We start from the raw sequence: 24,473 nt of genomic DNA, 5'->3' as shown, positions 1-24,473 counted from the left end.
CAAATGCTGTGTAACATCCTTTTATTAAAAAGAACCTGGCCCCAGGAACACTTAAGGATGGATTAAATAGTGTTGGAGCAACTGGACAACTGTCCAGAACAAAGATCCAAGTGGCTCATTTTATGTTAGGAAAAAAAGAAAAACAACCTACAAAATATTCTTCTAAAAAAATTTTTTTTAAATGAAATTCCTAAGTTGAGCCTTTCTAGGCATGATTTTCATTAAAACCAGAACTGAAACAAAGAGAAAGATTTACAAATGACAATGATTCTGTAGAAAAAACTACAATTACACACAACTGAAAACAATTTAAGAAAACTGGGGAAGTTGCTGCATGCCGGCAGCGCCCCCAAAGGCCTGGGGCAAGATGGCCGATGGCAGGAAACGGGCCTTCTCCTCCCAGGGGTGCAGGGGAGAACCGTGTGCTCATCCAGAGGCAGTGACGCTTCTAACAAACATTAGGGTGCCAACGAGGACACAGGCAGAGGCCTTGAGGTGGGGGTGAGTCCAGCCGAGAGCAGTGTGACGGCAGGTGCCCCGCAGACACTGCAGCACAATCACAGGCTCTGTCTGCACTGTTCACAGCCCAGCCTCACAGGGAAAGTGCAGGCAAGCAGCACAGAAACCTCTGCAGTCACCTGCGTGCGGAACGCTGGGCGGCAGACTCTGGAGAGAGGCTCTTGGCTACACGAGGACTCGGAATAAAGCTCCGCCTTCTGGCAGAGCCCTCCCAGCCCGAGTACCTGCGACATGGTGTAGAACTCCACCATGGCGGCGGTGAGCGGCTCCGCGTACGTGCGCAGCGATGGGATGAGCCTCAGCATGGCCCGGTTGAAGGTGCCGTAGATCTGCGTCAGGGAGGCGGGTCCCGGGTAATCGACGTACACCACAGGCACGTGACGCAAGAATCTGTGCAAAGACAGCGGCTCAGCCTCCCGGTGAGCAGCGGTGCCCCAGCGTGGTGCCCGTCCTGGGCCGGACCCACGCTGCTCCCTAAGCACCTACACAGGGTTCACGCCAGTCACCTGAGATCACAGCACACAGCTCAGGCCTGGGTCTGACACCTAATAGCAGATGCAAAGCACCTGAGAAAGAATTAAAGCCAGGAAAACAGTGCGGGCTCATTTCAGCCTCTTCCTGGCCCTGCAGATGGTCTGGGCAGGTCACTGCTGCCCGAGGAGTCCATGCTCCCACCGCCAGTGCTTCCCATCACATCGCACCGCAGTGCAGGAGCCCAGGAGGGGCCCCTACCTCTTTACAGTTAAACCCAGATGCTGGTTGTGCCCATATAAAGCCACCCTGGAATTCGCTCGTCAGGCCAGTGAGGTGGCAGAGCAGGGCATTACCTGTGAGAGAGAGGCTTTCTCCCGGGATCCGTGGGCGGATTACAAGCCCCGACAAACTGGATCCTCTCCAGCTTCACCCAGGTTTGATCGGAGGTTCGGTAAAAGCCTCCATGCTCCACCATCTGAGGGAAGAGGAGGGTGGCACATCAGGAGCACGCGGGCGAACCGGGAAGCAGGGCCGGCGGGCGTACACAGACCTGTCTGATGAAGGAGATGACCCGCTGTGTGCCGTACTTGTCCATGTCTGGCAGGTTGATCTCGTCACAGAACAGCACCAGCCACTTGCCCAGCTGCACGGGGGCCAGGACGACGCCGTTGGGCGTGCGCCGGTACTCGCAGTAGTGGTCGAAGGTCTTGAGCAGCAGCTCTGGAGTGGTGGCGCTCGAGAAGTTCAGACCCACAACCTGCAGGCCGACGACACAATCAGTACCTCAGGGCCAAGCCACCGGCGCCGGCCTCTGGTCCCCCTCCCGCCTCCTCACCTCCATGTCGGGCAGGGCCCGCAGGGCACTGAAGAGCGTCATGGTTTTGCCGGACCCGGGGGGGCCGCACAGGACCAGGGGCTTGTGCTCGGCCAGCCAGGTGTACAGGAGGGCTTCGTGGCGCACAGTGTCCAGGGTCGGCACCACGACGTCTGGGGCCGCCACCTTGTGGGTCTCCACTTCGATCTGAGGCACCTTGGCCTGCCACGGGGACCACTCCCCGCTGATGGACACCTACACACGGGGGGACAGTCACCTTGGGCCCCGGCCTCCTCACAAGGCACGCTGTTCACACAATCCGAACTTTCAAGCTAGTCTGCACGCCTTAGACAGCATGAATCTAAGAGGAGAGGCTGCTTCTAGCAGCGGAGAGGGGCGTCCGAGTCCACAGCGAGGCTGTGCCGAATGAAGGGGGAAGGCGCACTGACCTCGTAGTCGATGATGGGGATGTTGGGTGCGGCGGGCAGAGGCACGGTGGTGATCCTCCGGATGTACTCGCCCAGCTCGGCCCTCATCTTCAGCCGGCTGTCCCCGGACAAGGACCAGAGAATGGCATAAACCAGGTAGCGCTGTGGAAAGAGAAGCCGCTCGTTTTCTACCAAGTTCCCACCCCAGAGCAGACGTCTGTGCGACATTCACCCCGAGGGGCTCCTGCCGCCCAGAGTGCGCGCAGCACCCGCCCCTGACCTGGATGTAGCGCTCCAGCTGCTCGATCTGCATGGGGAAGTCGGGGTGGTTGGCGTTGTACTGGGCCACGTTGCGGCAGGCCTGGTGCAGCATGGAGAAGAGCGAGCCCAGGCAGCGCAGGCGCGTCAGGTCCATGATGTGCTCCAGCTTGAAGGCGTGCTCCAGCGCCTTGGTGACCAGGCCGTTGGACGTGAAGTACGGCTGCATGATGGTGGCTGCGTCCCTTTGGATCTGCGAGAGGGAGGGAATGGCGCGGAACTCATTTCGAGAGTCTGGGCATCATCAGCGCTTCTAATCCAGGCCCGGGGGGCACCTGACCCGGGGGGAATATATTCTGGATTAAAAAATGAAGGATGAGCTTCAATGACCAATCCTCATCCTTCATCCTGATGGTTCTTAAACACCGCGTGTCTTGGGAACACTGGCTCCCACCTCCCGCGGGAAAGGGCAGGCGCCCTCAGTCTGCGGCGGGACGGAAACCAACAGAGGGCTCCGCACGCTCTCCCACAGCCTTCGCTGTGGCAGCTGCAGCGGCTGGTGTAACACAGACCTCAAGGGAGTGCCTGGCTTCCGCAGTGCGCACGTGTGCGGGACACACACACACACACACCCCCCTCGGACCCGGGCTCGCTGGGCCTACCTGCAGCATCGGGGACGCGGCCTCCTCGCCCTCGTCCTCCTTGCCCTTGCGCCGGCGCTGGGCCTCGTCTTCCCCTTCGTCCAGGGGGATGCTGCGCAGCCGCGCCAGGAAGTGGTTGAAGATCATGTCGGTGCTGAGCACGTCCTCGCTGAACCAGACCATGCCGCAGCGCGACACGGTGGCCAGGGTGGCGTACTTGAGGTCCTGCACCTCGAACATGATCCGCACCTGGAGGGACACACCGCGCAGGTGGAGCCACGCGGGTCTGGGAGAAACCCGACGTGACAATCCTTTTTCCTATGCGTGCCCGGGAACAGTGATTTCTATCCACCTTGTCCGCACTTAGTTTAAAAGAAAAAGTAACTGTAGTTCATTCGCATCACTACAACCTCCACTAACTCTCCCGAGAACCGGGGCAGGACGTGTGGAGAGGAGGCCGTGGCTCTGGGAGGAGAGGCCGTGGCTCCGGGACGGGGACGCCAGCCGTGAGACTCCTGCTCACCGGCCCAGGCTCCCGCCGAACCCGCCCAGCCTGGGCCAGTGCCTGGGGCGGCGCGCAGGGTCTCCATGTTAGACGGGCTGGGGCTTTCCCAGGCCCCTCAGCCACCAGAGGGTGAGGCGGAGATTCGGACCAGATGCCCAGACCAGAGCCCCCCCTGGTGCTCACGTGCCTCCGGGAGAGCAATCTCTCTCCGACAACAGTTAGCCTCTCCTGGACAACGCACTCGGAGAAAGCACCCGAATGATCACATCTAGGCACGTGTCTGAGCGGGCACAGCTGCAGCAGCCAAATACCGGCATGCTCAGCTCCTTTCTCATACCTGCTGCTGGTGGTCCATCAGCCACTCCCTACACCTTCGCTCCCCCACCCCCAGCTCCGCCTGGGGTGCCGACAGCCTCCAAAGGTCCCCTTGCTCCCAGCCTGTCCTCCAACCAGCAGCCAGAGGGTCTTTGGCACAAACAGGACACTGTCCCGACAGACTCTCCCATGCTTCTAGCTCGCCCAGCGGGCAGGCTCCGTCCTCACAAGGACCCGAGGCCCATGTCCCCTGTGATCTCACTGCCTTCGCCCCTCATTCTTCCACACCAGCCGCTGCCCCTTGCTTTCCTCGCACACACCGGCACTGCCACTTCCTCTTCTGCCATCTGTCCCTTCACCCAGAACGCCCTGGCCACCCCAGCCAGCAGGGCAGCCTCCACCTGCCACCAACACAGCCTGCCCTCTCCCAGCGTCCTTTCTGCTCACACCATGGCCTCTTAGCTTGCCCATCTGTCTTCCCAGCGACTGTGAGCCCCAGGACAGCAAGGGTTCTGTCTACGCTCTTTATTCCTGCACGTTCTGCATCTAGAATGGGCCACACACAACGACTCCGAAAACGCTGGGTCAAGAATGTGAACCCACGGCAGGCCTGGCCCCGTTTCCGCGTCTGCAGGCGGTGTGCTCAGGGCCTGATCCAATGCTCACCCCCAGGGACAGCTGTGACAACACCGCTATGTGAATCCCTCAGGTGCCACTTCTCATACCCAGCAGCTTCAGAACCCCTACCTCCAACCCCCTCACGGGGCCGTGGGAAGGGCTGAGGTGCGTAATATTCATGAGCTGCTTACAGGCCTACGAAAGGCTTCTCACTAGCCCTGGGCATGAATAACCAGGGAGCAGGCTGGCTGAGAGGTGTCTGCCCACCAGCTGCTCCCCCGGAGCCAGGGCCGGGCCCCGCGGGCACTCGGCCTGCATTGGGACGGGCCGCGCCGGAGGAAGTGCCTACGTTGGGCGGGAGGCTGAGGCGCTCGCCGTTGGGCAGGGTCAGGAGCTTGTTGTCATCCAGCACGGAGTTCAGGTTCTCCACCCACTCCGGGTCCACGTCGCCGTCGAAGATGACCCACTGGCGCTTCTGCAGCTCGCCACGCACGTTGTCGATGATCCTGTGGGAGGTCACAGCTGGGACTCAGTCGAGAATTTAAGATTTCAAATGCTCGCCCTGCAAAGGTTTCTCAGCTGACTGTGTAACTGGCTCAGACTCGGGCTGGACAGAGCGCCGGTCCCACTGGAACTCACTGACCGAGCGACTTACTTTCTCAGGACGTGTGTGAACAGCCCATCGGTCCACTCCCGGGTGTTGGGGTCCAGGGTGCCGTACAGGTGGTCTTTGCTGATGGCCTTGGGGTCGATGATGTGGGCCACGCCTTCCACCCCCTCGAGCCTCTCCAGAGCCTTGAGAAGAACGCGCCAGGCCATGCTCTTCCCGCTGCCCGAGGGCCCCACCATCATGAGGCCGTGGTTGATCTGGGTGATCTGGTAGAGCTGGAGGACCTGCGGGCAGACACACCACGTGACCTTCCAGAGAGGACAGAGAGTTCTCCAGCCACTTCCCGTGTCAACAAGCAAGAAATGTGCGGTGTGGCTTCTTAGAGGCACGTACTGGCACTTCCATTTTTTAATCCTTACCAGAGGATATGTGTGTATGTGTGTTTTTTTGGGAAGTGGGGCAGGAGAGGGGAGAGAGAGATAGAAACATCAATGAGAGAGAATCATCGATTGGCTGCCTCTTGCACACCCCCTTTACGGGGAACAAGCCTGCAACCCAGGCATGTGCCCTCTACTGGAATTGAACCCGGGACCCTTCAGTCCACGGGCTGACGCTCTATCCACTGAGCCAACCAGCTAGGGCAGCACTGAAACTTTTTAAAAAAAATACACACACACACACACACACACACACATATATATATATATATGTATATATATATATATATATATTTTAAGTTGATATTTTACAAAGAGGAAGGGAGAGGGATAGAGAGTTAGAAACATCGATGAGAGATAAACATCGACTAGCTGCCTCCTGCACACGCCCTACCAGGGATATACCCTCAACCAATGTATATGCTCTTGACTGGAATCGAACCTGGGACCTCTCAGTCCACAGACCGACACTCTACCACTGAGCCACACCGGTTTCGGCAGCACTGAAATGTTTTAACCAGAGATACTTCACACTACTATTTGATAAGGGCTGTAACTACACTGTGGCGAGCCCCTCGGTGAGTCAGGAAGGCGGGGCCAGTGGAATGGGAGACACGGACCCAGCTGCCTGACAGACATGTACGCCCCGCCCCCCAGGAGGGGAGACCGCGGTGCTCAATGCTGGCAGCGCTCCAGGTGCAGTGCGCACAGTGGAGCAATACCCTTTTCCTTGTGAGCCCCCAGCGGAAGGAAGAGGCCGATGCCGCGTGACAGCCATGAGCTGGTTAGAGACATCGGCCATCAGCCCGGTGCTAGAAAGTCTTGTAAATAAAACTCTCATTGGCGTAAACATCTTCAGTTACAAATCACGCCCTTAGCCAGCTCTGTTAGAGAATGAACTATCTCACATAAGTAAAATTCTCAGGTAAGTTTTGCTCTCTCTACATTTAAGTTAAGAAAAGAGCACAGTCCTGGCGGGTGTGGCTCAGTGGGTTGGGCCTCACCCAGTAAACCAAAAGGCTCAATCCCGATGTGCCTGGGTGGGCTCAGTCCCCGAAGGCCCAGACAGCAGGAGGAAGGCGATTGCTGTCTCTCCCTCTCCCCCTCCCTTCCTTTCTCTAAAAGTCAATAAACATAAATCTAAAAAAAGAAAACAGTCCGCACAGGCGTGGGGCCAACCAGAGAGCAGCAGGCCCGGCTTCGGACAGCACTAACGTTCTCAGGGTGTGAGAGTCCCACAGTGTCATGGCCGCAGCCGCCCCACGAGAACAATCCGGTACCTTTTCCACCCACAGTGTCATGGCCGCAGCCGCCCCACGAGAACAATCCGGTACCTTTTCCACCCACAGTGTCATGGCCACAGCCGCCCCACGAGAACAATCCGGTACCTTTTCCACCCACATGCCGCCGACTTCCTCCCCGTCCCCGTAGGTCAGGTACATCTCCTGGCACACTTTCTTCAGCTCCTCCCGCAGCGCGGCCATCTCCCCGCGGTGGTACTGCACGCCGGGGAACACGTCCGACAGGAGGCTGAAGAGCAGCGGGATGTCCTCCGCCACCAGCTTCGGCACCATCGTCTCGCAGACACTCTGGATCAGAATCTGTGGGGGAAGGGCGAGCACGTCGCACTGCACGTCTGGCCGGGCCGTGCGTCCTGTGGACGTGGGTCCCCAGTGCACGTGCCTGGCCCCGAGCCTCCGCGTGGCTCAAGGTGGAGGGAAGTCTAACCGGCGCCCCAGGGCTCGGGCTGAGGGGACGTGTGCACGAACCTCCTGTTCAGGTAGATTCTCCGCAATCTCGCCTTCATCCACTACTTCGCCTCGCTCTTCCTTCTCCCTCTTTATCTTCTGAATCCGCTCCCTCTTCACGTTGCCCGCACTCACCAGCACACTCTTCAGAGCTCGGAGCCCAAAGTCGTAGTGGCTCTGGGAGGAGAGCTGCTCGTCACACAGCCTAGGAGAGAGAGAGTCTTCTAAAAACCGCGCACCTGGCGCAGCGAGAGCTGCTACACAAGATGCACGTCATCGGAGGTAAAGGGCACACGGGGCACCCGCGAGAAGTGCGATGATGAGTGACCGAGCTACTCACTTGAAGAAGGGGACGATTTTGTTGGCGAGGACTTCAGCCGTGCGGAAGCCCTGGGAGTACAGCATGACCTGGGCGATCAGCTGCCGGTCGGGCTTGGTCATGGCCAGGCTCCGGAACAGCTTCTTCAGGTTGTCTGGGAGGTTGGACCTGCCCGCGTAGCCAGGGTTCATGGTGATGAAGATGGCCATGTCCGGGCTCACCTTGACTTGTTTGTTCAGCAGCTCACAAGTAATGGGGGCAGAGGCTGAAAACCGGGTGACAGCGTCAAGACTCAGGATGTTCAAAAGCTATCTGAAAATCTCTAAAGTTACAAAGCACCATTCCCGCCTCCCGGCCTCAAGCCCACAGCCCAGGGCTGCAGGGAGCCGGACCTGGCCTCTCCGCAGGCGCCACCTCCCCACACCTCACCCGCGGACGTGCCCGACCGTGGAACAGATCGACCCCTGGGCAGGAAGCCCTGCCTGGGTGTGCGACACCATGTGTCACAGGCCAACGCTACACTAGAGGTGCAGTCTAAGGACGGCTGCAGAAATGACACCAACCCAAGTGATTTCGTTCACGACTGGCTGGCTTCGACCACGAGTTACCCTTCCTGAGGATGGTTAAAAACACCCACACTGCGCCTCGCGGGGGGCATGCACCTGCTCCAGAGCAGCGAGCACACCGGCACTGATTTCGCTGATTCTATCTGCTTTCTCTAGGAGGTCTGGGCATGGTTCCCTAGGACAGTTACTATTACTCCGGGGTAAAAGGAAACACTGCAAGTTGAACTGTGCACACGAACTACCCAATATCGCCACGTGGGTGGATTCATCCCAACGTGCCCTCCCTTCGCGGTGACGCAGCCCTCGGAGCTCTCTGCAGGCGCTTCTATCATGACCTCATTCCCACGCTCCGCGGACACCTGGCCAGACAGATGTTGAGGAAGGCTGGCTCAGGGAGGGGAGAGGGGGCACCAGGGCTCACACAGGCACGCGCTGTGGGAGGGGCACAGGAAGCTCGGGTTGGGCTGCTCTGGGACAAGCCGTGCACACTGCTGATGCGGAGACAGATACCCTGGGCTTCCCTGCCATCTGCACTCGGGACTCACGCCTGCCTGCAAGTGAGTGCTGGGAGCTGATGAAATGCTCCCTCACTTCCGACCAAAGCCAGTCCCCGGGCATCCCCGCATCCCGAGTGGCCGTGCAGGAGGGAAGCCTTACTCTTATCGAAGTTGGGGTTGGAGTGCTCCCGCAGCGCTTCCTGGATGCACTGCACCTGCTGGGACACGGCCGACAGCATCCGCTCCTCCAGGCGGTTGAACTCGTCAAAGCAGCCCCACGCTCCCACTTGGCAAAGGCCCACAAAGATGCGCCCCATCGCCTGAAACAGAAACAAAGGCGCTGAAACCGGCTGCCCCGGGCCGGCTCCAATCCTGCCTGCAGTGACCTGTCCCACCCGATCCTGGGCCAGTGCCACCTGGGAACCCACGTCTGCCATCTCTGATGTGGGACTCAGCACCTCCGCCCCAAGGTGGCTGTGAAGGTGTATTATGTTCACAGGAGAGGCGAGGGCCCGCCCACCACAGCAAGAGCTTCGTCAACAAGAGGGGTCCTTAGTGGACAGAGGAGGGGCCATCACACATTTTCCTCTTGTGCCCAAGGCCTAATGACAAAGCCGTCATTTGTATTCTATCACTTTCTGTTGGTTAAAAACCTTTTTTTTAAAAAAAAAAAAAATATGTTTACTGACTTCAGAGAGGAAAGGAGAGAGAGAGAGAGAAGCATCAATGATGAGAGGCTGCCTCCTGCACATCCCACACTGGGGATCAAGCCTGCAACCCAGGCACCTGCCCTTGACTGGAAACAAACCTGGGAACATTCAGTCCTCAGGCTGACGCTCTATTCATTGAGCCAAGCCAGCCAGGACTTAACGAACTTTCTGCATAGCGTTTGTTTAGGGCCCTTCTTTCAGAAAAGCAGCATGCTGCACTAGTGAGGAAACTTTGAAAACATGAAGCTCAGAGTCGAAGCACAGGTGGGTACCGCAAGCATCTGACCCCAAAGGCCTCAGAGGCCCCGTTGGGGGAACAAGGAGACACTGAGAGACACTGAGAGACACAAGCACGGTATCCCCACCTGACCCTCTCAGCCATCCAATTTTGCGTGGACCCCACAAAGCTTCTCACCTGGAAATCAAAGGTTTCGTCACAGTTGAAAACCAAAACAAAGCGTCCCAGCTGATGGCCCAGGGCCTTGACAGACTCGGTCTTCCCGGTCCCAGCAGGCCCTGTTACAGGAAGAAGGTGCCTCAGAGCCCGAGTCCATCACTCAGTGGGACTCAGCTTTAGCTTTAAGACAACTGTAAAAAGCAACTCAATTTAAAAAGTAGATGTAAAAAATGAAGACAAGTTGAGTTTCTAGAACACAATAGCCATGTGATTAGGAAATAGATGTGCTGATTTAAATTCATTGAAACCATTCCAGCTTTAAAAACGATGTCCAGGATGATGGTCACTTACCAAACGGGGACCCGCCCAGCCTGGCCTCCAGGGCCTGCGTCATGGTCAAGTAGCAGCGGTCAGTGAGGGGCGTCTGCACCAGCTTGTCCTGGACTCCCAGGTACTCAAAGCCGTAGTTAAACTTGGCGTTTGCCATTTGGATGGACAACTGCTGCAACACGTCTGTCTGCTTAGGGTCGAAGTAAAACCGCATCTGGCGGAGCCATTCAAAAGACTTGCTGTTGTCGATCTTGCTTTTGATCAGGGCCCGGGTGACGTCTCTCTGGTGAACCAGCTCTGTGATCTGCAGAGAGAGCCCAAGAGAGCGCGTCATGGCTGAGCAGGGCTGTGCTCTGTGGGCGTGTGGATTATTTGGGAGTTTGCCTTCACTCCACTCCATGGTGCTCATTCGCTTTCAGAAACGCTGGTCATGCAGTGTGATTAGAGTCAAAAGTGGCAACCAACACAAAACACCTGCTAAGTACAAACTCTGCAGCCAGCAGACACCCTCGGGAGAGCAGCTGTCCCTGTCCCCGCAGACTCTCTGCTACACTGGGGGCGCAGAGCCATGCCCACCTCACCGGGCCTGCCGACCTGCCTCCGACCTGCCTCCGCGACTCCTTGGAAGGAGAGGATGAGGATTGCAAGACCCAGGTCAAGGGCGCCACCTCCCTTTCACCAGGAGGATGGTGAATATGTAACCTGTGCTTCACCACATTATTTTCGGGGGAACACAGAGCCCCATACCCAACTAGGGCCCCTCTGTCTGCTACCTACTGTTCTCACTGGTGCACATAGAATATTTTCCAAAAAGGATTCAACTGCTCGAGTTGAAGGCACAGAGTCTGACGGGGCGGGAATGAGTCAGGCATGGGACTGACCAAGTGCTCCAGCTTCCGCCGGCGCAGCGGGGGCTGCTCCATGAGCACCGAGTCGGCCAGCACGTTGAGGGTGACCTCCACGTTGCTCAGCACGGACTGCAGGGTCGCTGTGTCCCCGTTCCCGCTCAGGGCTGTCTCCACGTTCTCAGACCAGGCGATCTGGGCTGACAAAACCACAAGCTGGGCCTGAAAGACACGAGACACAAGGTCCAAGAGGGTTGTTTTGGAGATCAGCCTGCCCTCACCTACAGCCACCCCATGTCTACACCGTGTTACCTGGTATTTGTCGATCCAAGTGATGTAGGTATTGGGGTCGATTGAAGTGGCTTTACCAAAAATCTCAACCTCCGTCACAGACTCGGCCAGGAGCTTGGCCAGTGTGACTCTCATCTCCTTCTCCACCAGCGTGAGCCACTCGTTGATTTTGGGATGCTCGGTAATTGACACGGGAGTTTTAAATATAACCTGAAAGAAGTGAAATCTAAGAATTAAGATGTGCAAAAACGGGACAGAAACTTTCTAAGAGGCAAGCCCCAGCGCACTACCTCCTCTCCTTCGCGGGATGAAATGCCCAAGACGACAGTGTTGTCCTCGTTCAGGATAATGCTGGACACCCCGGCGAACATTTTCTTGAAATGCTTCTGTAGCTTAGCTACATTCTTGCTGTTTCCAATGATTTCAAGCAAATCTTCGTCACCCACAAAATAGAACCTACAATGGAAACAGCATCCATGTTCCTCAGATGTCACACAGACAATAAGGGGAATTGGGACACAAGGCCAGACTGCAGGTGCGTCTGCAGGTGCTGCCCAGCCTCAGCCTGGACTTGTCACACCCAAACTCCCTCAGCCCCCAGCAAACGTCCACCCTCACCCTATAAGACACCGAAGAGGAATTCGATAAACCTGACATCACGCACCTTGCTTCACATACTCAGTTTTTTAAAAACCTGTCTGATTTACGCTAAGCAAATTATTCAGAAAAGCGATGCCACTTAGAAAATAATCATCATGGTGGGGAGGAGGAAAATGGTGGAAGACTAGACAGATGGGTTGTTCTGAGCCTTGTCCCGAAGCAGAAAGAGAGTAGCTGAGGGTTGCGCTGGGAGTGTTTGTCAGCAAGCTAAGGGACAGGCGAACTCTAGGAGAAGGCGGGGGGCTGCTGGTCAGGGTGCCCCTGACAGGGAAGAACCCATGGCGGAGCTGGGTCTCCTCCCGGAGCTACCTACAGGCTTCGACGGGGAAATCTCGCCATCTTTAAAGGAAAAATGGATCTTGCCACAGGCTTGAATATCCACAGCCGCAGCGACTGCTGAGCAGCTGTGAGCCCCAGTACACCGGCCCCAGGTGGCGTGAACACTTGGACTCAAAGGAGCTCTCCAATGGACCCCGAAAAGGTCAGATTTCGTGGGGATAGGGTGAGTCCCGGCGGAAGACAGAAGCGCAGGCGCCCAGAAGCTGGAGGACTGGCGCGGTGTTTGCAAGGAGAAGCCCCGGGCTATTGGGCTGGTGTGACCCGTGATTGTGGAAGGGGCTCCTAATAGGAGGATCTCTAAAGAGCAACCCGTTTTGATCTGATGTGGAGGGATAGCCAGTGAGTTTCAGGGGAGTACAGTTGGCTCGGACTTGCCCACCAGCCTCCGCAGATCAGTTGAGTGTCACAGAGAAAAAAAAAGCTAGAGAGGCCTTAGAACCTTGGAAGTCAATCCAAAAACACTGCCACCTAGAGGCTAAAACACAAATTGACCCTAGTGTAATAAAAAATAACACCAGAAATTGAGGCAAGGCATGCTTAAAAATCAGGACTGGATTCCAAGACTGAGGAGCAGTGAAATGCAGGGAACTGCAATACTGTCCGGACTAGGAATCAGGCGTGCCAAACAGAACGATAGAGGAAGTGAATGACCTTTACTACTGCACGTTTTATTTAATTTTTTAAATTAAAAAAATTAAAAAAATATATATATTTTATTGATATTTTACAGAGAGGAGGAAGGGAGAGAGATAGAGAGCTAGAAACGTCAATGAGAGAGAAACATCAACCAGCTGCCTCTTGCACACACACACCCCCCTCCCCCCCCCTCCGACCGGGGATGTGCTTGCAACCAATGTACAGGACCCTGACCAGAATCGAACCTGGGACCTTTCAGTCCGCAGACTGATGCTCTACCACTGAGCCAAACAGGTTTCGGCAAATTTTTAAATTTTTTTTTTTTAATCTTTGTCTTTATTTTCATTATTTGCAACATTTACTCAAAAAACTATTTTTTTCTTTTTTCCTCACTTGATTTTACCTTTTTAATTATTACATTTTTATTTGTAATTAACATTACTACTACTACTATTTTACCTTATTTACTTTTGTTTCTTTATTATTACTATTTTTTTAAATGTCATCATATTTGCTCTTTATCTTACTTCAGGATTAGTGTTCTACAGTCTATTTTCACCTTTCCTTCACCAACGCTTTATTCTATCTCAACTCTACCTTTATGCCATCACTCTCTTCCTAACCTTTCCCCCTTTGGTGTCCTGTTTATCTTAACCCTTTAGATTTTCCCTATTCTTTCTGTTTACCCCCGGCTAAAATTTCACCCTACTTGTGTATATCTAATTTCCAACCCCCTGCTCCAAGTCCATACACACTTCCTTTTTCGCTGTCCTAAAAACACACACCAAAAAACAAAAAACAAACATTTTTCTCTATCCTTTTGTAATTGTATGCTGAATGTTAACTATATCGAAGTTTTATGCTTTTTTGTGAGATTGTCTTGTTTATTCTTTTTGTTTGATTGTATGTTTTTGTTAGCTGTGTTATAGATTCTATTTAACTTCTGCTTTCCCTTTCCTCGCTTGATATTAGTTGATGTTGTAGGTTGTATTAATCTCGAGATACTTATTGCTGGCATTTGTTGTGATTAATGGTTGTTCTATTGGAGTTTCCTCCCCATATATATAGTTAGTTCCTTGTTTCTCTCTTAGTATTGTTCTAGTCTTTCTCTATTTTTTTTTCTTCTCTTTTTCCCAATTTCATTTTTTTAAAAATATATTTTATTGATTTTATACAGAGAGGAAGGGAGAGAGATAGAGAGTTAGAAACATCGATGAGAGAGAGCCATCGATCAGCTGCCTCTTGCACACCCCCTACTGGGGATATGCCCGCAACCAAGGTACATGCCCTTGACCGGAATCGAACCCGGGACCCTTCAGTTCCCAAGCCGACGCTCTATCCATTGAGCCAAGCCGGTCCCGGCTCCCAATTTCATTTTGACACTTCTTTTTGTTCTTTCTTTTTACTCTTCTCTCTCTCCTACCCCCTAATTTGCCTTTCTCTAATGGTCACCTTTATTGGAGGTTATTAATATTGCAAATACATTTCTGTTCAGTGCCTTCTGTGTTGTACCTGGATGTGTTGTATTTTGTGCCTTTAAATCAACGCAGGAGAGAGAACTATCATACATAACCAGACACCCGGAGAAGAGACAAAGAAACAGCCTGCATATGAAAGAAAAGCAGGCTTCACTAGAAAAGGAAGTAAATGAGAGGCAAGCAACGTACTAGAGCAAGAATTCAGAGTAATGATCATAAGATGGCTAAAAAGAATGGAAGACAAATTTGACAATATGAGTAAGAACCAAGAAAAAATGAAGAACCAAGAAGAAATGAAAAATGACATCGCTACTGTAAAGAACTCAATAGAAAGCATCAAGAGTAGACTAGAATAAGTACAACCAATGGACACAAAACTCTGGGGAGGGTGGATATGTATGGGGGGGGGGCAATGGTAAAATATGTACAAACATAATAATTTAATTAAAAAAAAAAGATTAAAAAAAAAAAGTAGACTAGAAGAAGCAGAGGACGGCATCAGTGAGCTAGAAGACAAGATGGAAAAAAATACCCAATTAGAGCAGCTTCTAGAAAAAGAAAAAAAAAATTAAAAAGCAGGAGGAGAGCCTAAGGGGAACTTTGGGACAATACAAAACAAAATAATATTAGAATAATAGTGGTTCCAGAAGGGAAGGAAACTGAGGAAGGCATAGAAAACCTGCTTCAAGAAATAATGACAGAAAACTTTCCTGATAGAGAAGAAAAAACCCACACAAATCCAAGAAGCTCAGAGTCCCAAGCAAAATGAACCCCAAAAGACCGATGCCAAGGCACATTATAATAAAACTGGCAAATACTAACAACAAAGTAAGAATCTTAAAAGCAGCTAGAGAGACAGAAAGTTACCTAGAAAGAAACCCCCATCAGACTAGCAAGTGATTTCTCAACAGAAACTCATCAGGCCAGAAGGGAATGGAATGAAATATACAAAGTCATGCAAAGGAAGGGTCAGAATCCAAGAATACTGTACCCAGCAAGGCTATCAATCAAAATTGAAGGTGAAATCAGGAGTTTCACAGAAAAAAAAAAGACTAAGGGAATTTATCACCACCAAACCAGCAATGCAAGAAATGCTAAAGGGTCTGCTGTAAAAAGAAAAAAAGAAATAGGAAGGGAAGAAGGAACACAGGGGTATAGAATAAAAATGGAGACAAATAAGTACCTATCAGTAATAACTTTAAATGTAAATGGATTAAATGCCCTAATCAAAAGACATAGGGTAATGAATTGGATAAGAAAACAAGACCCGCCGAAACCGGTTTGGCTCAATGGATAGAGCATTGGCCTGCGGACTGAAAAGTCCCAGGTTCAATTCCGGTAGAGGGCATGTACTGTGGTTGCGGGAGCATCCCCGGTAGGGGGTGTGCAGGAGGCAGCTGATCGATGATTTTCTCTCATCAATGTTTCTAACTCTCTATCCCTCTCTCTTCAAAAAATCAATAAAATATATTAAAAAAAGAAAAAAGAAAAAAAAAGAAAACAAGACCCATATATCTGCTGTCTACAAGAAATCCATTTCAGAAAAAAAGATGCACACGGACTGAGGGCGAAGGGATGGAAAAATTTTTCCAGGCGAATGGAAATGAAAAAAAAAGCTGGGGTAGCAATACTTATATCTGACAAATTAGATCTCAAAGTGAAGGACATAACAAGTGATAACGAAGGCCACTTCATAATACTAAAGGGAGAAATCCAACAAGAAGAAATAACCCTGGTAAACATATATGCACCCAATACAGGAGCACCCAAATACAAAAAACAAAACAAAAAAACTGCTGGAGGACATTAAGGGAGTGATTAATAGCAATATAATCATAGTAGGAGATTTTAATAACTCACTATCACCTTTGGACAAATCATCTAAACAAAAAATCAGCAAAGAAACATCAATCCTAAATGACTCACTAGACCAGATGGAATTAATCGACATCTTCAGAACATTTCACCCCAAATAAACAGAATATACATTCTTCTTAAGTGCACATGGGTCATTTTCAAAGATAGACCACATATTGGGTCATGGGCAAAGTCTCTTCAAATTCGAGAAGATAGAAATCATATCAAGCATATTCTCTGATCATAGTGGCATAAAACTGGAAATCAACTACAATAAAAATAATCCAAAGAAATCAAACACATGGAGACTAAATAGCATGCTATTAAACAATGACTGGGTTACCAGAGAGATCAAGGAAGAAATAAAAAACATCCTGGCAACAAATGACAATGACAACAATCCAAAATCTATGGGACACAGCAAAAGCAGTCTTGAGAGGGAAATTCATAGCTCTATAAGCCTACTGCAAAAAACAAGGAAAAAATGGTAACAAATTATCTAACTCTACAACTCAAAGAGTTAGAAAAAGAGCAACAAGAAAAGCCCAGTGTAAGCAGAAGGAAGGAAATAATAAAAATCAGAGCAGAGATAAACAACCTAGAGACCAAAGAAACAATACAAAAGATGAACAAAACCAAGAACTTGTTCTTTGAAAGGATAAACAAGATTGAGGAACCTCTAGCCAGGCTAACCAAGAAACAAAGAGAGAGGACCCAAATAAATAAAATCAGAAATGAAAGAGGTGAAATAACAACAGATTCCCATCAAAATACAAAGGATTGTCACAAAATACTACGAACAACTCTATTCCAACAAACTGGACAACCTAGAGGAAATGGACATATTCCTAGAAAAATATAACCTTATAAAACTCAATTAGGAAGAATCTAAACATCTTAATAGACCAGTGATTATGGAAGAAATTGAAGCAGTCATCAAAAAGCTTCCAGCAAAAAAAAAGCCCGGGGCCAGATGGCTTCACAGGAGAGTTTTACCAAACATTCAAGGAAAAACTAAAACCTAGCCTCCTCAGACTATTTAAAAAAATTCAAGAGGAAGGAACACTTCCAGACTCCTTCTATGAAGCCAGCATCACCCTAATACCAAAACCAGATAAAGACAACTCAATGAAAGAGAATTACAGGCCAATATCCCTCATGAACATGGATGCCAAGATCCTCAACAAAATTCTAGCAAATCGGCACCAGCAGCACATCAGAAAGATCATACACCATGACCAAGTAGGATTTATTCCGGGAATGTAAGGATGGTACAATATCCGCAAATAAATAAACATGATACATCACATAAACAAATTGAGAGATAAAAATCATATAATCATATCAATTGATGCAGAAAAAGAATTTGATAAAATCCAATACGCTTTCCAGATAAAAACTCTCAACAAGGTGGGAATAGAAGGATTATACCTCAACATAATAAAAGCTATATATGATAAACCCACAGCAAACATCATACTTAATGGGCAAAAACTAAAACCATTCCCTCTAAGATTAGAAACAAGACAGGGATGACCACTCTCGCCACTCCTATTTGACATAGTACTGGAAGTACAAGCCATTGCAATTAGACAAGAATAAGAAATAAAAGGCATCCAAATTGGAAAAGAAGAAGTAAAATTGTCCTTAATTGCAGATGACATGATATTGTACATAAAAAACCCAAAAGATTCCATCAAAAAACTAAAAGACTTAATAAATGAATTTGGCAATGTAGCAGGATACAAAATCAACGCCAAGAAATCCATGGCATTTCTATACACCACTAGTGAACTTACAGAAAGAGAGACTAAAAAAGCAATCCCATTTACCATCGCACCAAAAAAATTAAGATACCTAAGAATAAACTTAACTAAGGAGGTAAAAGACCTATATGCAGAAAACTACACGACACTGAAAAAAAGATAGAGGAAGATGTAAACAGATGGAAGAACATACCATGTTCATGGATTGGTAGAATCAACATCATTAAAATGTCCATAGTACCAAAAGCAATTTATAGGTTCAATGTACTCCCCATTAAAATACCAACGGCATATTTCACGGACCTAGAAAGAACTCTCCAAAAATTCATCTGGATCAAAAAAAGACCCAGAATAACCACAGCAATCCTGAGAAAGAAGATTAAAGTAGGAGGGATCTCAATACCAGATTTCAAGCTGGATTACAAAGCCACTGTTCTCAAAACAGCCTGGTACTGGCACAAGAACAGACATATAGATCAGTGGAATAGAATAGAGAATCCAGATATCAACCTAAATCACTATGCTCAATATTTGACAAAGGAGGCAGGAACATACAATGGAGTCAAGACAGTTTCTTCAATAAATAGTGTTGGGCCAAAACCGGTTTGGCTCAGTGGATAGAGCGTTGGCCTGCAGACTGAAGGGTCCCGGGTTCGATTCCGGTCAAGGGCATGTACCTGGGTTGCGGACACATCCCCAGTAGGGGGTGTGCAAGAGGCAGCTGATCAATGTTTCTCTCTCATTGATGTTTCTAACTCTCTATCCCTCTCCCTTCCTCTCTGTAAAAAATCAATAAAATATATTTAAAAAAAATAAAAATAAAAATAAAGTGTTGGGAAAATTGGACAGATGCATGCAAAAGAATGAAACTAGATCACCAATGTAAACCATACACAAAAATAAACTCAAAATGGATACAGGACTTGAACAGAAGACGGGAAACCATAAAAATACTAGAGGCATCCACAGGCAGCAAAATCTCAGACATATGCCGAAAGAACTTCTTCACTGATACTGCCCATAGGGCAATGGAAGCTAAAAAGAAAATAAACAAATGAGACTACATCAAAATAAAAAGCTTTTACACAGCAAAAGAAACCATCAAGAAAACAACAAGAAAGCCCTCTGTATGGGAGAACGTATTTGCAAATGTTATCACTGATAAAGGTTTAATCTCCAACATCTACAGACAGCTTATACAACTGAATAAAAGGAAGATAAATGATCCAATAAAAAAACTGGGCAATGGACCTAAATAGAATCTTTTCAAAAGAAGACAGAAGGAAGGCCAAGAGGCACATGAAAAACATGCTCAAAGTCACTAATTATCCGAGAGATGCAAATCAAAATGACAATGCAGTACCATCTCACACCTACAGAATGGCAATCATCAAATCAACAAATGACAAATGCTGGCGAGGATGCAGAGAAAAAGGAACCCTGGTGCACTGCTGGTGGAAATGCAGACAGGTGCAACCACTGTGGAGAACAGTATGGAGTTTCCTCAAAAAACTGAAAATGGAACTCCCTTTTGACCCAGTAATCCCACTCCTAGGAATATATCCTAAGAAACTAGAAACACCAATCAGAAAGGATATATGCACCCCTATGTTCATAGCAGCACAATTTACAATACCTAGGATTTGGAAACAGCCTAGGTGTCCGTCAGCAGATGATTGGATCAAAAAACAATGGTACATCTACACAAGGGAATACTATGCTGCCATAAAAAAGAAGGAATCCTTATCATTTGCAGCAACCTGGATGGAATTGGAGAACTTTATGCTGAGTGAAATAAGCCAGTCAATGAAAGAAAACCACCACATGATCTCCCTCATTTATGGATAATAAGGAACATTATAAACTGATGAACAAAAAGATAGATACAGAGACAGTAAACCAACAGACTGTCAAATTACAGTGGGGAGGAGAGGGAGATATGGGGGAGATAAGAGATCAACTGAAGGACTTATATGCATGCATATAAGCATAACCAATGGACGCAAAACTCTGGGGAGGGAGGACATGTATGGGAGGGGAGGAGTTGATAAGATATGTACACATATAATACCTTAATAAAAAAAAGAAAAAAAAAAGAAAAGAAAATAATCATCACTAAATCTGTAAGCAATGCAAGCTGCCTGGAGGGTGGGGCGTTTAAAGGAAGCCTAGTAAACAAATCCAGGTAGGAAATTAAGGATTATGTTATACTTAGGAATCAGTGTGTGAAGGGAAATGGTCCTGATTAAATGGATGATCAGTGACAAAACCCTTGATGGCAAAAGTGAGGGACACAGGCCCAGAAGGGAGGGGGGCCGGCGGCAGCACAGCGGAAGTCTTACCTGGGGAAAGATGACCGCTCCCTTTCCAGGTACTCGCCCAGTGCTTTCTGGATCTTCCCCAGCAGGTCCGCCAGCCTCTCCAGAGACCTCTGCACCCCCTGGATGTTGAGAACATCCATCACCAGGGGAGACTTGGATACTTTTTTCATGAGCGCCAAAAACTCCGTGCTGATGCTAAAGGAGGGTTGAAGCCGAGGTCAGCCTTGGTGTGAGGAGTGGCCCCCAGCCCGCCTCCCCCATGGGGAGGCCCTACCTCTGGAACCGCTGGGTTTCCACGGGCAGCAGGTGCTTGATGTCCGCGCTGCCCGTGAAGATGCCTTCCAGGTAGACCCAGCGCCTCTGCACGTCGATCCACACGTCAAAGAGGGCCATGATGCGATTCAGCTTGTCTTCCCAGCTCAGGGCGTCCTCCTCGAACACCTGGCGGGCAGGCGGAAGGAAGGGCTCACCACTCACGTCTGTCCCCAGCAGACAGGCAGCCTCGGGGCTGCCTGGCTCACATGCACAGCAGGCCAGGACTGCCCTCCGAGGCACTGCAAGGCCAGAGCAGGGGAAGCCCCGAGGGGGAGGGGATGTTCCCCCACACGGTACCTTGTAGTACGGAGACAGCTTCATGGCAGAGACGCTGTTGATGTGCTCTTTGACCTTGTTGAAGAGGTCGTCCCAGCCGCGAATCAAGCGACACTTGTTCTGATAGTTAACCAAGTCTAACTCGTACGTGTTCCACACTTCTCTTATCTGCATCAAAACCAGAGACACGCAGGTCACCACTGAGTGGGCGCTCACCACCTGCACGGCTACCAAGTGTTGACAGGGACACAGAGGACCCCGGATGGGGCTCCGTTGTTACACGGCGCGAGTCTACGCCACAGCCTGGAATGTGACAGAGGTGCGGCCCGTCCCAGTATTCACCTGCTTCAAAAACTCCTCCAGTGCCATCTCTCCTTGCGCCACGAGCAGCACGTCCTTCACGATGGCTTCGTTCTTCTGCAGGTCGACGTCCCAGATCTGCCCGAGGGTGAGCTCAGACACCACCCAGTTCACGTGCAGCCTCTTCATCAGCTGCTTCCAGTGGCGATCCTTCAGGGCCTCGGACTTCAGCTCGATCACCAGCATGTTGATCTGTGGAGAGCCAGCAAGTCACCCGGAGCAGCGCTTCCCCGTGGGCCCCCTCCCCTCCCCGACTGCAGCGCCGTCACCCACCTTCAGGTAGCCTTTGAGGAGCCGCTGGACGAACTCGTAGGACGCGTACTGCCGCAAGCGGGCGGGGAAGTTTTTCAGCTGGTTCAGGAGGCCATCTAAGTTCTGTCGAAGCTGTTGTGAGAGAAACCATGATCCCGTGAGCCAACCCTCCTCACATGTTAAAGAACGGTTGTAAAAGAAATGTCAGATTGGGGTGGATGAGCAGTGCAAATGACACACGGGGGTTAGGTGACACCCTGTGGTCTCTAAGGAAACTGCCACTCCAGGGCCCGAAGGCACACACAACACTACTGAGATGTACCTTCCGAGGCTGCACCGACACCCACGGCTGCTCCTTCATCTGGTCAATCTGCTCCCAGACCTTGGAGAGCTCCGACCAAACGCCCTTGAGGTCCTGTAACTCCTCGAGGGCCACCTGTGAGCCAGAGCAGGAAGGCAGTGAGACTGTGGATACAGGGCCCGGGTCAGAATGCAGCGGGTCAGGGCAGAGCCAGGACGAGGAGCAGTCCCTGCCTCCCCGCAGGTGGCTCATACCTGCACGCGCTCTTCACTGCCACTCAGGAGTCCCGTGTCCGTCAGTTCCAGCGCCTCCTTGGCCTTCGCACACTTCTCCCGGTCGTCCTTCAGCCTGCCGAACTTGCCCTCGTAGATGGTGAGAGCCTGCAGCGCCTCCTCCGGGCGGAGATTGCCCTAAAAGCACAGAGCAGGGGTTGCAGGGCTGTGTCCAGGACAGATGGACACTGCGGCTCCAAGCGGGGCAGGAGCCTGCTGGAGTCCTGACATTGTGGTTCTACTTCTGAGCGCCCTGCTTACGTCCACGTCAGACAAACAAAAATGTAAGGAAGGAACGTGGGGCGCCCCTCAGGTCAGCCATCGGTTCATGGGGGACGGGAGAGAAGAGTGACCTGGGGACACTGGATCTGAGGGGCCTGCAGCCACAGACGTGCAGCTGTCCCATCGGTTCCTGAGAGAAGCTCAAGAAACCATGCACGGCTCTCCGTGGGACGGCCTCCCTCAGCATTCGCTCCCTCCACACACTTCCTCCCAGTAATGACCTTGGGAATGACTGAAACGTCCGTTACCATCCTGACTACGACACATCCCCAGCAGGTGGGGAGAGCCGTTCAGGTGTTGGTGACCAGTGCTCACTCCCTCACCAGACCTCCGAACAAGGGCTCCTGAACCAGTCAAACATAAGCAGGACGCCTGGGCCCATCCACGGGGACAGGGCTGAGGGCGGGCAGAGCCCCGCTGATGGGCGGTGGGGGGCTCCCCGGCCACCAGGCAGGCCTGCTGTGGAAAAGCTGTACCCACAGACACAAGACCAGGGTAACATTCAGGGCACTTTAACATCTTTCTTGCCTATGCTTACATAATTACATCCCTCAACGAGTGAGATTTCATCTCCGCTGTGACCCTCTCACCCAGTCTCACACACGCTCCCCTCAGTCTGGACCCCCTGCCCCTCAGGCGCCTGTAGGACTTGCCAGCGCCCCTCGTCTGGGCTCCCCGCATATGGCACCTCCCCTGACAGCAGCACACCACCCACGCCCACCTTCCCACAGCACATGGCACCAAGACAAGTACATGCTTGCCCGTATTTATCATCTTTCTCCCCCCGGGAGTGTGGCTCTGTGAGGGAGGTCCTGGTCTTTCTTTTCTTTTTTCTATTTATTTATTTATTTATTTATTTATTTATTTATTTAACAGAGAGGAAGGGAAAGGTATAGAGAGTTAGAAACATCAATGAGAGAGAAACATCAACCAGCTGCCTCCTGCACATTCCCCACTGGGGATGTGCCTGCAACTAAGGTATATGCCCTTGACAGGAATCGAATCTGGGACCCTTCAGTCCGCAGGCTGATGCCCTACCCACTGAGCCAAACCAGCTAGGGCTGCCCCTGTCTTTCTGTTTACTGCTGTATCCCAAAGCTCACATAATGCCTAGAACACTGGGGAACTCGACAAATACTGGATCAGCCAAGAGGACCAGAGATGGCAGGTCCTGGGTACAGACAGTCACTAACTGTGACATCGATGACAGAGAACCAGCCTTCTCATGACAGAGAGCCTGCAGCAGCAGGAGGCTCGGCTTGTGTCCACGAGAAATTAAATGCCAGTTTTTGAGTTCATTTAAGTAAGAGGATAACGCAAGAACAGAAAATCTTTAAAACCATCTCCTGACTGAAGGGACTGTCATGAGGGAGGGGTTCAGGGTCAAGAGATGGAAGTTGGCACTTAAGTTTCCAACTGCTCTTTCTGTAAGTGTTGTTTTCTTAATTACAAAAGAAAAAGTCTTCATCCTCAGAAAGCAAGCCGGGGCCAGGCCTTGTAGTCTGGAAGAGACGGCAGATCATGCTGCTGGCTTACGGTTCGCAGGGCCAGACTCACCGTGACGGGCTTGGTCTTCTCCCAGTCGGCCAGCAGGTCGGTGGTGCGGCTCTCCACGGCCCGGTCCTCCTGGACGATCTTCATCTGCAGGTTGGCCACCTGCTGCTGAATGGCAGAGTCCTTCCGCCGCATGATGTCATTGAAGGCGCCCCACTCGCCCTCGATGTTGTCAATATACAGCCAGGAGGGCGGGAACTGGAACCTCTGCTTCTCCAGCAAGCGCTGACCGTTGCGGTAGAGCTTTGAGAGGTAAGAAGTAAGTTATAAATTGAATTTTACCTTCCATAACAATAATAGAAACTACTGTCAGGGTCTACGGCAGAGAAGTCACGGTGGCAACAAAATATAAAACGTCGATACGTTTGCCCTTCTTTAGAAGCCTCCCGCCCCGAGTGTGCGGTCACCTGGGTGCTGTGACCAGAGGCAGCGCCCGAGAGCCTCCCGGGCAGTCCGCTCGTACCTCGCTGCATCCCGAAGGC

At 50.9% G+C, this 24,473-nt stretch overlaps 1 protein-coding gene across 1 annotated transcript in view; it reads right to left on the bottom strand.

The window, feature by feature from the left end:
• The window catches only part of DYNC1H1 (dynein cytoplasmic 1 heavy chain 1), a 74,878-nt gene that overhangs the window by 22,054 nt on the left and 28,351 nt on the right, over positions 1-24,473 (bottom strand). The window contains exons 16-41 of the mRNA XM_084869720.1: positions 23,995-24,234; positions 22,138-22,293; positions 21,905-22,018; positions 21,604-21,714; positions 21,313-21,522; positions 20,992-21,138; positions 20,654-20,820; positions 20,401-20,574; positions 11,613-11,778; positions 11,344-11,532; positions 11,068-11,253; positions 10,208-10,490; positions 9,875-9,975; positions 8,910-9,069; positions 7,708-7,951; positions 7,389-7,572; positions 7,008-7,220; positions 5,228-5,466; positions 4,922-5,078; positions 3,156-3,383; positions 2,516-2,746; positions 2,257-2,397; positions 1,829-2,062; positions 1,544-1,750; positions 1,347-1,468; positions 744-909 (exon numbers count right to left, since the gene is read on the bottom strand). Of these exons, the coding sequence (XP_084725846.1) occupies positions 744-909; positions 1,347-1,468; positions 1,544-1,750; positions 1,829-2,062; positions 2,257-2,397; positions 2,516-2,746; positions 3,156-3,383; positions 4,922-5,078; positions 5,228-5,466; positions 7,008-7,220; positions 7,389-7,572; positions 7,708-7,951; positions 8,910-9,069; positions 9,875-9,975; positions 10,208-10,490; positions 11,068-11,253; positions 11,344-11,532; positions 11,613-11,778; positions 20,401-20,574; positions 20,654-20,820; positions 20,992-21,138; positions 21,313-21,522; positions 21,604-21,714; positions 21,905-22,018; positions 22,138-22,293; positions 23,995-24,234 (4,770 nt within the window). The remainder of the gene's footprint in view (positions 1-743; positions 910-1,346; positions 1,469-1,543; positions 1,751-1,828; positions 2,063-2,256; positions 2,398-2,515; positions 2,747-3,155; positions 3,384-4,921; positions 5,079-5,227; positions 5,467-7,007; positions 7,221-7,388; positions 7,573-7,707; positions 7,952-8,909; positions 9,070-9,874; positions 9,976-10,207; positions 10,491-11,067; positions 11,254-11,343; positions 11,533-11,612; positions 11,779-20,400; positions 20,575-20,653; positions 20,821-20,991; positions 21,139-21,312; positions 21,523-21,603; positions 21,715-21,904; positions 22,019-22,137; positions 22,294-23,994; positions 24,235-24,473) is intronic.

Source organism: Pipistrellus hanaki (genome assembly GCF_964339955.1).
Source record: "Pipistrellus hanaki genome assembly, chromosome: 1".
NCBI classification, from domain to species: domain Eukaryota; kingdom Metazoa; phylum Chordata; class Mammalia; order Chiroptera; family Vespertilionidae; genus Pipistrellus; species Pipistrellus hanaki.
The sequence above is the reverse complement of the archived record's forward strand: the minus strand, read 5'-3'. Positions and strand labels throughout refer to the sequence as shown.